The sequence below is a fragment of the Carcharhinus amblyrhynchos genome, chromosome 8 (genome assembly GCF_965287045.1).
Source record: "Carcharhinus amblyrhynchos chromosome 8, sCarAmb.v2.hapA, whole genome shotgun sequence".
NCBI lineage: Eukaryota > Metazoa > Chordata > Chondrichthyes > Carcharhiniformes > Carcharhinidae > Carcharhinus > Carcharhinus amblyrhynchos.
The window spans coordinates 84,612,432-84,629,254 of record NC_137331.1 but is presented as its reverse complement, the minus strand read 5'-3'; the positions used below and the strand labels follow the sequence as shown (position 1 = coordinate 84,629,254).

The window sequence follows — 16,823 nt, the reverse complement described above, 5'->3', positions numbered from 1 at the left end:
CCACATAATTATAGGTATAATTATAATTTCACATATTCACTCACCATTCTGGTTAGGTAAAGGGAAGCAGGTTCTCTCTATTCTTCTGCTTTGTTTAGTGTTTGTAAATTTTGTGTCTTTTGTTCATTAGTCAGGATAATCACTCCAAAACCTTATTACTTTTCAGCCTCTTGGTTGAGACCCTTTCATGTCTTATAGATGTTCACTCCTGACATCTTGCTGTATGCATCATCCTGCATTTATTCACATTAAAAAGCAATCTGACATATTTCAGCCAATTTACTTACTAGGTCCAGTAGGTCTCTTAGAAGCAAATGGTAGGCCAAGTAAATAGTGAGGTGCTCAGAACTGCTGGAAGGCAATAGCAACCGTGGAAATGGTGCCACCAAGTTGATATTTGACATTCGAAGGTGTGGTATTGATGGCTTGTAGACACAAAAATGGTATTCGTTAGATTAGAGAGATTAAGTGAAGATCTAATACAAGTGTTTACAATTCTGGAAATGAACAGTATTTTAGAGAGTAACCAGTGAAAAATTATTTCTGCAAATTGCCAAATTGGTAACAAGGGAGCATAAATTTAGGATTAATACTAGAAATGTAAAGGTGAAGGCTAGAACACATTTTCAGGGGTTACACTAAACAAAGCTACCGCAAGTGGCAGTTTAAAGCAGTTAAATCACAGCATCTAAGAGCTGCTGGACATCCTTGCGAGAGCTGATGGGAGTATGACCTCTGAGGTCAGATGAGAACATCTGATGCACTTGCTTGAAGGCTGAACAAGCCAATTCTGGAAAAGCAGAGTATGCTGCACACATGAAGTTGTTCCTTGCCCGTGGTGTGGGGTGATCTCAGTTGACTGCTTATTTGCAGGGCTGGTGTTTGTTCTGGAGCTTCTGAAACCATACGCCATTGTGGTGGCAAAACCCTGCTGGTGTCTCCTTTTGCATTAATGGTCAGCTAGAGGCTCCCAGTTGTCATGATTGATGTTGAGGACATTCATGTCTCTATTGACAGCATTCTTGAATTGGAGTTGGGTGCTCTGCTGGCCTCTTGACTTGGCCTATGTCTCTCATGGTATCTCCTCAGGGATGCAGACATCTTCCAATCCATGCACATGCACAAGTCACCTTTGCTTGATTAGCACGAACTTGTTCAGCATGTTTGTCCTAGAAAGGACTGCTTCATGATTACTTTGTTTTTCCATGTGATGCCAAGATATGTCTGAAAAAGAGCTTGATAAACATTTGATTAAAAATACTGGAGTATGGGGAAAAGAAGAGGAAACTGGGGTGAGAATAGCTAGTTTTAGTGTGAATTTGGAATTAATGGCCCAGAGTTTTCTCCTGTTGTGTTTAAACATTTGTGATTATCTAATGTAACACTTGACACTACCAAGTTTTATGAGAAAGCACGTGAGGAATATTATTACACAACCATTTTATTGGCTATATATGACCTGTTAAAATTGCCTCTATTTTAACATTTTCAACAAATTGTACCATCTTTTGTTCAGAGCATATGACTTATTATGTCATATAAGTTTAATAAAAATGTCACTGCTGATTCTTGCCTGGATTTGCTACCTTTTTATTAATACATATTGACCAATTAGGTGAACTAGGATCTGAAATAGATTTTTAAGTTGCAGTATTACCAGAGGTACTTTCCAAATGAACCTAAAGTGAACACTAGATGGCACAGTTGTCCTATTGTAGGGTCTCCTATGCCAGTCAACCTTGCGTATACTGTTTGTGATGGTAAAGACTGAGAAATGTTAGCCCATACAACAATAAGGAAGATACGTAGTGAGTTGGGTTCATTTCTATCTGTAATCTGAACTGCTGTCCATTATTTGGAAAAAGTAAAAGAAATGCAGAAATTAACTGTGTGTAAGTCTATAATAATGGTCTATCAAAAATTAAAGCCTGTTATTTTTGAGTTATTATGCAGATGAAGATTATTTATTGGCTGAATTATGACTAGAATTAAGAGTTCTATACATTAAACCTTATTGATTCACTACAAGTTCAATTAATTAGCATTACGTTGACATTTACAAAGCAGCTGTAACTGAACAGGCAACCATGCAAAATATTTATCTTGAGTGCAGAAAAAAATTTCCTGTTGTATTTTCCTCTTTGTGGCCTTTGACTTAACCCATAGCTGCCTTCAGTGGGGAGAACACCCTTGTGTCAATTCTACAGAGACAATATCAGGGTGAGTAACTGGCTGCATGAATTCAACACCACTCTGACATTGGTAACATTCATTATATGTTAGCAAGATACTGAGGCATTGGTTTTCTCAGAAAATGTGGTTGTATAGAATAGGTGAAAGGTTTCTATTGAATGTGGGACTTGAAACATTCAAACTGCTATTTGAGGAAGTATTTCACCAATTCTATTTTTATCAGTGCCTCAATTTTAAAATGTGCATCCTTTGCAAATGTCTCCATGGACTCTTCCCTCCCTATCCCTCAACCTTCTCTAATTTTGCATTTCCAAAATGACTTCTCTCCTGACTCTGGCATCCCTGATTTGATTGCTTCACCATTGGTGGTTGTGCCTTCAGCTAATGAAGCCCACAGCTCTGGATTTGCCTCCCAAAAATCTCTCTGCATCTCTATTTCTATTTTCTCCTTTAAGATGCTCCTTAATAATCACCATTTTAACTCATGATGTGTCTGAGTGTCAGATTTTATTTGCTAATGCTCCTGTTGCTTTACTTTATTAAAGTTGTTATATAAGTACAAATTGTTATATTTTAAAAATCTTAATGGCAGGCATTTACTGAGCATAAATCTTACCTCACGTCTCACTATTTTGAGTTATACATTTATTCAACAATATGATAATTACCTTGGTTCTTTTTCTACCCCCAACCTCCAGACCCCCTGTGCTCCTGATACTGCAGCCCCCAAGCCAGAATCATCTTAATCGGATCCCATCACTGTGGGAAAAGATTGGGCTAGATTTCTCAAACTGTTCTAAATTGTTTTTCTCATTCAAAATGTTTGTGCTAGAGAGATTATTGTGGAGGAAAAAGCGTATTTTGGTGTTGGCATCAGGTATTCCCATGTGCAAGTACATCAAGTAAAGTTTCCTCTTGATAATGCTAGAAAAATGCAGATACATGGCCACTGTTTACTGATATGCAAAGTCAGTGAGTGAAACTCTGCCAGATTTATTGCAAGCCAATGTCCAGTTTTGGAGTCAATGGCAAAAAAGGGATTGATTCAGGAGCATAAAGGATAAGCTGAGACAATGGAGGTTTTCCAGTTGATCCATGGGCAGGAGAGTGGAGAGCAAAGGTACAGTGGGGTTCTGAAATGAGTGTGGATGTTAGTGTGGCTGATCTGGGGAGTTGGCAATGGAGCAGCAAGAGCGAAGATCCTGGCGTCAAGCCACGAGATCAGTACAGATGCGACACACACCAATATAACAATACTACTCCACCTTGGCAACCAAGCCTTAATTTTATAGATTAAGTTCTATTAAAAGTTTTTTTTTATAAGTATACAAAATGCATCAAACAAATTATATTGAACACAAACTTCTTTTTTATTGTGCGCACATCCCCATATATAAATAAATATAAAGGTCAGTTGGCAATATGTAATGTAATGTTGAATACAAGATGCTGCCCCCTCCCTACTCAAAAAACCAACTCTTTACAATTTGAAGATACCCCTCACGAGTGCAGCTTTTATTTTCTCTTGTAGTAACTTTCCTTGCACCGTTGACTGGATTCCTGGTTGCATTTTTATTCTCCCATTAATGTCTGGATACATTATGCCCCCTTGATGTAAATTTTCCTTCTTCAGTCTGTGATCTCATTTCTACCACCTTCCTCTCTGCTCCCCCCAAACAAGCCTGCTCCTCTGCCTCTTTACTTAGTATCCTCATTTCACTCCCTGCCCTCATCAGCCATGAGGAACCAAGATAATGTTGATATCTTGTGTTGAGCGAATTGCTAGCCAACACTTAGCCACTACAAGTTGAATAGAAATATCTTGATTTTTCTCTCCTCCACCATCACACTTTTCCTTGATTTATTCAGCTGCATTAACCATTACAATGCTTCTACAAGTGTGGTACAATATTAGTAAGCCAGCATGCAGTGGCACTAAATCTGTAGCTCAATGCATGGCACACTCCATTAATAATGTATAAATCAGAGAGATATTTTGTTAAGTACGCTATTTCCTTTTTCGCATTTGAAGTTTTTTGGGTGTGACTGATATTGGCATCTACTGAGTAACTATAAATGGGAAAAATGTTCAATTTAATATCAAAGTACGTTGGTAATTTGATTGTTCATAGCTGAAGCTTGCATGAAACATTATCAAATCTTGTTGCAGAATGAACATGAATAGCACGCAAGTAATAAAAGAAACCCCTGAAAAGGAAAGCAAAGAGGTTTCACAGGATACTTCGGTGGTGCAGGAAACTTCCTGCAAGAGACCGTTTTTTCCAACAGACGAATGGCAGAAATTGAAGAGCAAAGAAGAAAGACAAACAATCATCGCAGTTGATAAAAATCCATCCACAGCAAAAGCACTCCAAAATGTTGAAAAGAAAGGCAGCATCTGTTCACAAAAGCAATCTATCGTTGACTTCTTTCAGCCAGTGGGAAGAAAAAGGTGAACGTTCAAATTTTTTTTTTAGGAAGTTGCTTTATCATATTCAGTTTGCAACATATTTCCTAAAAGTTGAAATTAACCAGCAATATAGGTCCAAAAATACTTATATAATCAACCTGGCAATTCTAAATTACAAAAAAAAAGCATGTTATTATCTTAATCTTTTGTATTCTTCTGTTCCTACTTATATCAGAATTGTATTTAGGGAAGAATAGAACTGAAATTAAAAGTATTAAAATTGATTTATTTTTCCTCTGCAAAAAAATGAACAGGGAAAGAGAGGAGACTGAATCATCCCAGGCTAAATTTGCAAGAACAGGGGAGCCAAATCTACCCACTGATTATCAATTGTACACCACAGATTCTTCACTGGAAAAGAGAGGCTCCAAGATCGCTGGCCAGAGCACAGATTCTGAATGTTTGTCTGCAAACCATCAAACTGGAGCCTTTGCTGAGGGTTTAAAAGAAAGACCTGGCCAAATTGGTGAAGAAGAAACATTCAGCAATCGGGGCTCTGCAAAAACAGAGTTTGTTTGTGAAAAGGCAGTACGAAAAAGAAAAGACCCAGAAGACGAAAATTTGAAAGATGAGATGATCCTCTCCAGAGAGGAACAGCTGGGAATGAATAAAAAAAGAAAGGTAGAATCTGAGATTTTATCTTTCAATGAAAAAGATGAGGCTGTACAAAAAAGTGGAGTTAAAGCAACTGTGAGTAATGTTTTCTAAATTGATGGTTTTATCTTTTGTGCATATGGACTAATGTTCGCAAACACAAGACTGACAGTTTATAAGTGCAAGTTTTATAAGACAAAATAGCTGTTCCTTAAATCTAACCACCTGTGATTATGTTTGAAATGATTGCAGCCAATCCTCCAATATTAGAGGATCACTAGTCGTTACGTTTTTAAGTTTAAAAGTACAGGCTTGCCTTTTCAACCTTGCCCCTTCCCTGAGGTGTGGTGATCCTCAGGATAAATCCACCATCAGTCAGCTTCCTCACAGAGGGGAGAGCAGCCTATGGTCATCTGGGACTGTGGCGACATTTACATATTTCTTTTAGTTTTTTGTTCTCTTTGAAGGTTTTGCGGGTCTTCGTCTGATATGCCCCAAATAGTGATCAGAAGTTGGAACAGTGGGTAATTTTCCTCTTCTCAAAGCAAAGGAGCAAGAACCAGTGGTAGTCATCATACTGCCAGCCTTGTTGAGATCAACTAATTTGGCATTGACCACAAATCGATCATGAGCAAATCTCAACATTTTGTCTTTGCTGACTGAGTTATCGGGGAACTTGTTTGAGTTGTATTTTTTAATGGATTTTTTTGGTTGGTAATGAAGATCAATCCTACTAATTCTATCATGCCAATATTTTGATCTTTGGCAGAGTAAGATTGGGATGGGAAAATCCACTTTTTTAAAAAATGTATTGATTTGATTTGTTTTAATCTTTGTTCAGTGTTTTGCCTACATTTGGTATTTTGAGAATATTATTTTAGAACATTACTTGTAATAAAACTTCAGGCATAACATTTTTGCTCACAGATTCCATGTTGATTAGTCAGTTTTCCAGTCATAATGCAGATGACCATTATGCTTAAGAAAAAAATTGTATTGCATGCCATATGTGTGTGGTAGTGTTAAAAGCTTTGTTCCACAAACTTCTGTTAAATTTGTTCAGCAACTGATCCTATCTTTGCTACCCATAACATTTGTTTAAAGAAATGTAACCATGATTAAAATTATACCTTTGGTCCCTAGATTTACAGTGCAGTTTGCATAAAAGGTAAATTTTGTGATTTGTTAATAATTGAGTGGGAATTATGGAATGTAAATGTATCTTGTTTTTCTTTGTATCCAAACATGCAAAGTCAACACAAGTAAAAGAAGAATCCGATATTAAGCAAGAATCACCTGCAGCTCTTAATAAGGAGTCAAGTAATGTAAGTATTTTACACCATTGTAAATCCAACCATATTAAATCATTACTGAAAGAGAATTTATGATTCATTATTATCAGACTTGATTCTGCACCTTCCAGTTAAGTAGCAATCTAGATTACCCTTTTCTATAAGATCACTTTTACTGTGGTCAGTCTATCTTAAATAACAGCAATGATCTTAATCCTGGATGGGTTAATACCTGGGTTATGTGATACTAATTCTTAGTTCCCTAGTTTGACCGCAATAGAAAAAATGTTCGCGACAATTCTGAGGCCAATCGTGTGCATGGAAATTTTCTGTTTAAAAAAATACTCAGGTTTACTTCTTTTAAACTAAATTAACTGGAATAGGGCAGATTTGCTTGGTGCCTTGTGTTGTCCCAGTGTGAAGTTCATACTTTGTAGTCTGAAGTGGAAAGTTTTGTGTGATTGTTGAATGATAAGCCTAGACTTTGAAATTGTTTATTTAGTATGTCAGAAATTGAATTTACATCTATTGTGAAACAGTGCAGAAGAAGAATGTCTAGGTGGATAAATATTACATTTCACTTAATTGTTAAATAGTTTAGAGTTTTTTAAATTCTAGTACCCATCTCTCTCAAATTAGTTTTTGCCTTGCACTGTCAAATCAGTGTTCATGTCGGTTTCTTGCCTCTTGTCATCTTACTGGCCCCACATTTCCACTGTGAGGGTGCGAGGCTGATTTAAACATTTAAATCAACATTTAAGTATAATTATTGTCTGGGCTCACTTGCCTTAACAGCATTTGCCAGTGAGGACCTTCACTAGCAAGAGTCACATATGGCCTCCATCAACAGGGATTTGATGCAGTGGCCTTGCTGGGAGGACTGGATGCCATTGTGGTTGGGGTGGGGGGGCAATACCCCTTTGGGCAGTGCTAGCCTGAGATCCTGACAGCGCCAACATGGCACCCTGGCACTGTCAGCCTGGCAGTGCCAATGGGTGGGGCCAGGATAGGGGTGGGGCCTGTGTCTGTTTTTAAAAAGAGCAAGAAAGTTTTGTTGCAATTATAGTGGGCTTTGCTGAGAGTAGAACTGATTATTGTGTGCAGTTTTCATCTCCTTTTCCAAGGAGGCATGTACTCGCCTTAGAAGGGCACTACATATGTTCACTGGGTTGATTCTAGGTTAAGAGAGTTTTATGAAGAGTGATTGAGTAGAATGGGCCTAAAATCTCTTGAATTTAGATCAATGAGATGATTTCATTGAAATGCTGAAGGACTTGACAGGATGATCAACTCAGTGAACAAATGAGCAATTGAATCAACATTTCCTAATTATGCTAATATGTTTGCTTTGTTTTGTAGCATTTGGAATTACTGCATGAATCTGAAAATAATGAGGCTCTTCCAAGCAGACTTCTGTTAACCGTGTTCAAGTCACTTGTTGTTAGCCAACCTGGAAGAGGGAGAATACCTGTGTCAAGTGCAGAGAAGACCCAATTGAAGAACTTTAAAAAGTTTAAAAAGGTTAATAACATATCCTCTACTTTCACTTTTTGTCACTAGATTGGAGTTTTAATCTATGCTTTTTGCTTGAAAATCAATGCTGGTTGCCATGATACTTTTGTAATATGTAAATCCACCAGTAAATTCAGGGATTAAGCAATGAACTGATTTGCATATCTTCAGAGCTTGCTCTTAAATGCGGTCTGACCTTTTACGTGGGGTTGAGATTTTCTGTGCCCCACCACAGCATGTTTTGTGGAAGTGGAGGTGGGTTTTCCTGTCCTGCCTTGTCAACGAGTTTTCCCATCATTTGAACCCCTTGCAGGAACAGCCGAAAGAGTTCAGTCTTAATCTTTCATGGGATGTAGGAATTGCTGGCAAGACCAGCATTTGTTGCCCATGCCAAATTGACCTTGAATTAAGAGTCAGTTAAAAGTCAACCACATTGCTGTGGCTCTGGAGTCACATGTGAGCCAGATCTGATAAGAATGGTAGCTTTCCTCCTGTAACGAACAGTAATGAACCAGATGGGTTTTTCACCAATTATCGATGGTTTCATAGTCACCATTATCAAGGCTAGCATTTCATTTCCAGATTTATTGATTGAATTTAAATTCCATCAACTGCTGTGGTGGGAATTAAATCCGTGTCATCGGAGCATTAACTGTGCCTCTGGATTCTTATTCTAGTGGCATGATCACTATGCAACCTTAAAGGGGAGCTGCATGAATCTAAAAGAGGGAAAATGAAACATAGAATGGAGAGAGGGGTCAAGAATGACATATGCTGCATTAGTGGTAGCAGTGAGCCAGAGAAGAAGTAACAGGGTTAAGGAAGTCCAGGAGGCATTGAAGAGCCACCTTTGGAAGGAATTAGGAGCAGGTGAATAAGGAGATCAGTTCCCAACATCAGGCCCTGAGGACCTAGCACCAATGCAACATGTCTAATGACCTCGCACAGGTGGTTAAATTCAGTGACTACATCTTCACGTGACATTTTACTAGTGTTTCACATAACATGGACGTTTGTATAGATTTGGGAAATGGTGAGTCATTGGGCATCAGTGGGCTGCACCTTTTTTTTAAGTTTGTTGATGGGAGGTGGACATCAGCTAGGTCAGCTTTTATTGCCCATCCCTAACTGCCCTTGAGAGGATGGTGGTAATCTGCCTTCTTGAACTGCTGCAGTTGATGTGATGCACTGCAGGAACATTGTGTCATTAGGAAGGGAGTTTGCATTCTAACAATGCAAATTGATGGTTTGTTTCTTAGCTCAAGGGAAGGCAAAACTGCAGTTTAGTTATGTTGCTGAGGCCTCGTCTCATGACCTCAGTGGGTAAGCATACGGGAAGTTGCTGAGGCACGGACACTGCAATGCTTGGTTCATTGGCTAGCCAGCTGGACAGTCTCCTGTCACTGTCAAGCATGGAGAAGTCTGGCTGCTTTGACAGAGGGTATAGCATAGAATTTCTTCTCTCCGCAGACTTGTCTCCATCTCTCCATTGTGCTGCAGACTCAGAGACAGTTTCACTGTTGCCCCAGACCTTATTTGGACAGGTTGCCTAATGTTCTGACTTCCTGTGAGGATGACGAAACCATCCCTGCGAAATCTCGGAACTCAGCGTAGCACCTCCATGTCAGGCACGTTCGGGCATTTTACAGCAGGAAAACATGATATTATTAACATCACCAGATTATCAACTTGCCTGCAAGCTGGATGCCTGACTATATAACACTGGTCCAAGATTCATCTTGCAGCTTAGTGCTTGATTTTCACAGGCCTGAATTTTTAGGATGGCAAGGGCTTGGTCCCCAACAACTGAAGAGTTGCTAGAGAACACAGCCCCACTGGTGCTTGACTGCTGCGCTCCCATTTTATGTTCTAATAAGCATTGACAATAGATTGGACATCTGCCCCTCGTTCAGAGAAAGGCCCATCTTGGGGCCTTTCTGATCGGCTAGCAAATCTCCAGTCCATGTAATGCCAAAAACTGCGGTGGCTAGTAGAGAAACTGCTTGGAGCTGCCTGAAACTAAGTCCCAGGAACAGAGAGAAGTGTAAGGGGCCCTAGGACATGGAGAGAAAGGAAAGCCTGGGGAGATTTGAGTAGGACCAACTAGGGTCTTGGAGAGTAGGCCAGATAAGAGAGGGTGGTCCAGATGTCACCAGGTGTTAAAGGGAGGGACCCCCATCCAAAGGTGGCTTCTGATGGAGACGCGCATACCCCACCTCTCCCTGCCCAATATCAAACTTTCTGGGTTTCCTCTACAGAGCTTCAATCATTTGAGGCTGGGTGGAAAATAGCCCTGAATTATCCATTAATTGGCCACTTAAGGGCTTCTAGTGGGGCAAGGAGAGCTTCCTGCCTGATGTCTTGCCTGCCACAGCGTAAGATTGCTGCAAGTTCAGGAAGAGCTGGAACCTGGAGGGAATCAAGTCTCTGCAATATTACGCTTTCCCCCACATAAAATTTTGACTATCAGCGTGAGGCAGGAATTTGTTCAAAGGGTGTTCCCAGTTCAGTTTAGGAATTCCAGAGCCAGATTATGTGCCATCAGTATAGTGCTAAGCCAACTGCTTCTGGTGAGTGCCTTTCTGGAGAAGATGCACCGGCTGAGTTATGTTAGAAATGGCTGGTGACACGACATGTGGCAAAAAAAGTGCTGGTCTCCTGTGAGCAGTTTTTTGAGTTGAACAGTGCAGAAAAATGTTGAGTGATGTCCCACCGCAGCAAGGCACACCCTATGTCATTCTGAGCAGTTCTGTCTGTCCAAAGAAACGTTTTGTGCTTAAAGGTAGCAGATTGCCTGTGGCCTGCTTAAATGAAAACTATACAGGAGAATGTGCTGCCTGGTGGAAATATGTTCTCATTCAGCATCTTTCAACTGATTTTTTAAAAACCTTTTATTAAATGCGTGTTTGAACATTATGCATTGATTGGCTGTGTTATTTTAGCTATTTGTTGAAACTATTTTCCGTTGTTGTAGGTTTTGTATCCAGGCGCAGAAGAGCTTCCTAAAATTATTGGGGGCACAGATCTGAAGGCTTATCAAACCAAAAAGTGCTCAGAAATGGAGGAATGGTTGAGACAAGAAGCGGAGGTACGAAAGTGGATTAATGATCAAGGCCTTGGGTGTTCTTCTGTGCTCACCAGCCTGCAGTTCCCTTTTTTAATTCACTTCAGTGCATGAAACATCATGGCAGGTTGACCATAGAAGCAGAAAGCCCTGCTTAAAGTAATTTTGTTAAACTTGGACTAAATATTTGTTCAATCTGAATGTATTTTAATTGCATGCAGAGTAATATATTCCATCATTTGTTTGACCTAGGAGCAAAGCCAACAAGCCAAAGAAGATAATCTTGCTGATGACTTGTTCAGGTAAGGAGCAAATAATTTTTAAAGGACTGTGCGTGGTGGAAACAAGTGAAGACGAGTGTACCTCTGCCATGCTGTGTTAACTCAATGTTATTACCATTAAGCAGCTCTTCCTTGAGGTTTTTCCCTGCCTTGTTGATGCCCTGTAACGACAAAGCTGAAAAAAGGAATAGTTCCCAACTCACTGTGTTGATTTCAGGCCAATCCATATCCAACAACCTACTCAAGGTTGCCTTTTCCTTTTAGGTTTTGACTACTTTTATGGAATAACCTTTGGAATTTGCTTTGGAGTTCTTATAGATACAGGCTGGGATTCTCCCAAAAAATTCTAAATGTTGAATTTGTGTGACAACTGGAGTAAATCATGTTGTTTAATTTTTCAGTGGGAGTTCAGAGAAGAACCTGCCACACATTGTGCACTGCAGAGTGCACCAACAAGAATCGTACTCAAAATCAGTGAGCAGGATCTATTCCCACTGCGTAGTGCTGAGTGGGCCACTGCGCATGTTCTGATCTGTCAGCGCCGAGATTGGGGCATGCGCAGGGGGTACGTCTGCCGTCCTTTCGATTGCTGGCCAGCGATCCCGGCAACACTGGCTCTTACCTCCCCAGAGCCCAATTGCTAGCTGGTCCTGCAAATATGTCTGTAACCCTATTTCCCCCCCCACCCCTGCACCAGCCCGCCTCAATCTCTGGCCCCCCTCCCTCTGTTACTCAGCTCAAGTGCGAAGTGGCAGTGGGAACCCTGCAGCCCACCAACCAGCCGCTAGGGGCCCTACCTCCATTAGGCCCTTTCCCCTTGGCATTGCCCAATGGCCATTGGCACTCTGACCTTTGGGCACTGCCAAGATGCCAGTCCAGGTGGCACAGCAGGCCCCCCACACCTTTCCAGGTCACTCCAACAGGGTTGGGCTGCTAGCTCCCTGCAAGTGGGGAGCTACTGTAAGCCCTGCTGGAGTGAAATCCAGGGTGGGAGAGGCTAGTGGGCCCGGGGACTTTAGTCCCAAGCCTGCTAATTACAACTAAATTATATAAAAATGCTCCTTTGAATGCCGAATGCCGCTCTTTGCCTATTCTTACGTGAAGCTGATGGCGCTGGAAATCCGGCACTGGGAGTTGCGCTTGGGGCTGGCGTCCAGCACAGACCATGCTAATCAGGGTCTGCAGAAATCTTCTAGAAGGGAGATTCACCCCCACAGTATCTCAATACCACAACCTTTGGACTGATTTGGGCTGGATTTTGGATTGTGCCAGTTTTTGGAGAAAACACCAAAACCTTAACTCAAATAATAGGAGACACATGGAACCAAATTAAAGTTTGAAAAAATATATAATAATGAAGAAATAAAGTATTATATGGCTGACTTGTCTTGCGATCAAGGCCATTCAGGGTGAGCAAAAAAGACCTGCGCGTGAAGCCATTAACTAGTCTGCGCATCTAAGAACAAAGAAAATTACAGCACAGCAACAGGCCCTTCAGCCCTTCAAGCATGCACCAACCATGCTGCCCGATTTAATATAACTCCCTACCCTTCCGGGGATCATTTCTCTCAACTCCACTCCAATTCATGTATTTGTCCATTCGCCCCTTAAAAGTCACTATCAGATCTGCCTCCACTACCTCCCCCGGCAGCGAGATCCAGGCACCCACCATCCTCTGTATAAAAAAAAACTGCCTCATACATCTCCTTTAAACCTTGTCCCTCGCGCCTTAAACCTGTGCCCCCTAGTAATTGACTCTTCCACCCTAGGAAAAAGCTTCTGACTATCCATTCTGTCCATGCCTTTCAAAATCTTGTAGACTTCTATCAGGTCACCCCTCGACCACTGTTGTTCTAGTGAGAACAAACCAAGTTTCTCCGGCTGCTCTTCATAGCTAATGTCCTCCATATCAGGTAACATCGTAAATCTTTTCTGTACTCCCTCCAAAGCTTCCACATCTTACAGGTAGTGCGGTAACCAGAATTGAATGCTATATTCCAAGTGCAGCCTAACTAATGTTCTATAAAGCTGCAACATGACTTGCCAATTTTTAAACTGAATACCCCGGCTGATGAAGGCAAGCATGTTGTATGCCTTCTTGACTACGTTGTCCACCTGCACAAGTGACCTGTGCACCTATACACCCAGATCCCTTTGCTTACCAATACTCTGAAAGGTTCTACCATTTACTGTATATTTCCTATCTTAGATCTTCCAAAATGCATTATCTCACATTTGTCGAGGTTAAACTCCATCTGCCATCTCTCATCTCAGGTCTCCAACCGATCTACATCCTGCTGTATCCTCTGACAGTCCTCATCACTATCCACAAATCCACCGATCTTTGTGTCATCCACAAACTTACTAATTAAACCAGTTACGTTTTCCTCCAAAACATTATATATAACATATATATTACAAACAGCAAAGGTCCCAGCACTGATCCCTGAGGAACGCCACTTGTCACAGCCCTCCATTCAGAAACGCATCCTTCCACTGCTAGCCCCTGTCTTTTTTGATTGACATGATGTGGAGATGCCGGCGTTGGACTGGGGTAAAAAACAGAAAGAAGTCTCACAACACCAGCTTAAATTCCAACAGGTTTATTTATCACAAATGCCACAAGCTTTTGGAACAGGCTGTCCCTTCATCAGGTGGCTGGGAATTCTGATCGCAACTAGGGCACAAAGACACAAACTCAGTTTAATGATTAACATCCTTTTAACTTGTGCTTAATGCTCTCTCCACTCACATTGTCTGTACCTTTAAGACTTGATTAGCTATAAAGACTCGCATTCCAATCATTATTCATGTAAATTGAGTTTGTGTCTTTGTGCCCTGTTTGTGATTGGAATTCCCACCCGCCTGACAAAGGGACAGCCTGTTCTGAAAGCAGGTGGCGTTTGCTACAAATAAACCAGTTGGACTTTAAGCTGCGTTATGAGACTTCTTTCTGTTCTTTCTTTGACCGAGCCAGTTTTATATCCACCTTACCAGCTCACCTCTGATCCCATGATACCTCACCTTCTGTACCAGTCTGCCATGAGGGACCTTCTCAAAGCCCTTACTGAAGTCCATGTAGATAACATCCACTGCCTTACCCATATCATTCATCTTTGTTGCTTCCTTGAAAAACTCAATCAAGTTAATGAGACATGATCTCCCCTTTACGAAATCATGTTGCCTCTCATTAATACATCCACTTATTTCCAAGTGGAAGTAAATTATGTCTCGAAGAATCCTCTCTAATAATTTACCTACTGCTGACGTAAGGCTCACCGGCCTATAATTACCTGGATTATTCGTGCTACCCTTCTGAAACAAAAGAACAACATTGGCTATTCTCCAATCCTCTGTGACCTCCCTGTAGCCAGTGAGGATACAAAGATTTCTCTGAAGGCCCCAGCAACTTCCTCCCTTGCCTTTCTTAGTATTCTGGGGTATATCCCATCAGGCCCTGGGGACTTGTCTACCTTAATGATTCTCAAAAACCTCAATACCACCTCCTTTTTGATCTCAACATAATTCAAACTATCTACACACCCTTTCCCAGACTCATCATCCACCAAGTCCATCTCTTTGGTGAATACTGACGCAAAGTACTCATTTAGTACCTCGCCCATTTCCTCTGGCTCCACGCATATGTTTCCCTTCTTGTCCTCGAGCGGGCCAACCCTCTTCCTGGCTACCCTCTTGCTCTTTACATATGTATAAAAATCCTTGGGATTTTCATTAATCCTGCTGGCCAGTGCTTTATCGTGACCCTGTCACTGCAGCACCTACTATATTGTTATTTTACTCATTTAATAACAATTAAAATTGAAGTACAGCACCTTATAAAAATATCCAGTTTTTTGACAACCCTGATTTTTGGGTAGCAATTGGAGACATGACCATGACTAAGGCGATAGGTTTTATTTTTGCTCTTTTTTTTGCCCCTCCCATGCTACTTAATATTATTGCGGGATCTTGGTAGAGTATATTTCACATTGGCAATCTTTTGGTATCTTGTACGATATAAACAATGAGTTTCTGGTTATTTGACTACGAAGAGCATCACCGTGGAATTCATTGACTACAATCATACACTTGCTGTTAGGCTCACTGACGCAATTAGAAGTATGCTGGAGCTGATTTTAGTGTTTGTACTGTTGCCCTAGCTAAGATCAACTAACACAGCTTGACCAGGAATTGAGAATTCAATAACAGTCTGATGGCTGACTTGAATGAAAACTGCAATAAGTGAGCTTAATCTTCGCCCTTATTTTTTAGGTTTCCTTGTACCACTGGTATTATGTTCGCTACCACTGAAAATGATATAAAACGCTTATTTAACAAGTCTGCTGTTTCCTTATTGTCCATTATAGTCTTGCCTACACCTACCTTTAATGGGCACAGGTTCCAATTGACCGCTCTTTTTCATAATATGTTAATAAAAACATTTTACTTTAAGCTTTGATATTTCTTGAATGCTTTCACATCCCTTTTTGTATAACTTCCTACTTCCATTGTATCCTTTTGCTTGATGCAGATTTCCCAGTCTGGTTAACTTTAATTTTTCTGTATATTTCTGTAAGCCTTTCCCTGTACTCCCAATTTTGCTCAGCTTTAACCAAATCTCTATACTAGCTAATGTATCATTCCTTTTCAGCTTAATTTGTGACTCTGACCTGCCGATTTTATTTCTTCCACTACATGCATTTGAGCAGATCAGCTGCTGATCTAGTCTCGTACTGGCATTTTTTGTCTTACTTATTTCCTTTTCTAGATTGTCTTTGCTATACTTTTATAATAAAAGCATTTTATGAATTTAGTTTACGCACGACAAAGTGGTTTAATCTGTTTTTATTTCACCCCTGAGTAAAACTGTCTGTAGCTGTTGTCCCTTTGTATGACCTTTCTCCCAGTGAAATAACATGCAGATTAAGGTCAGTATTAATGGAGAGGACAGAAGTCTCACTCACCAGCTGGAATTCTGGCAAGAGGACCCCTACCCATAGTGCCTCTTTTTCGGCAGGTCTGCCGTATCAAGTGTCCCACTGGTACTTAACTGGACAGCATTTACCAGGATCTAAGACCACGGAGGTTGAGAGCTGCTGTCCATGTCAGCTCTATTCAACAGCAGTGCCACTGGTGAGGTGGTAGCTGCTGCCAGTGCAACATCCACCTGAGGCCAAGTATTATTGTTGGATCCAAAGCCACAGGAGCGGTGAGGAAAGGCTGTGGTGGATCTGCAAAGAAACTGGAAGGAGGAAATCGTTAGTAAAGACAGAGTTGGTTCTCAGGGTGGAGGGGGGAAAGCAGTGGGCTTCCCTCACATCTGATTAAATGCCCCCTACCCCCGCCCACCAATTTTTCTCTCTATTCTTGCATAAGGTTGTAGATGTAGCTGGCAAGCCTAGCACTTGTTGTCAATC

At 40.9% G+C, this 16,823-nt stretch overlaps 1 protein-coding gene across 3 annotated transcripts in view; it reads left to right on the top strand.

Annotated features, from left to right (window-relative positions):
• Window positions 1-16,823, top strand: part of nbn (nibrin) — a 47,442-nt gene that overhangs the window by 19,247 nt on the left and 11,372 nt on the right. Inside the window, exons 10-16 of one of the 3 annotated variants that reach the window (XM_080194387.1) lie at window positions 2,167-2,220; window positions 4,364-4,645; window positions 4,918-5,284; window positions 6,511-6,582; window positions 7,909-8,070; window positions 11,036-11,149; window positions 11,378-11,427. In XM_080194387.1, coding sequence (XP_080050513.1) covers window positions 2,167-2,220; window positions 4,364-4,645; window positions 4,918-5,284; window positions 6,511-6,582; window positions 7,909-8,070; window positions 11,036-11,149; window positions 11,378-11,427 — 1,101 coding nt within the window. Of the gene's footprint in view, window positions 1-2,166; window positions 2,221-4,363; window positions 4,646-4,917; window positions 5,354-6,510; window positions 6,583-7,908; window positions 8,071-11,035; window positions 11,150-11,377; window positions 11,428-16,823 lie in introns of all 3 variants that reach the window. The other 2 variants (XM_080194385.1, XM_080194386.1) reach the window with 2 other exon arrangements.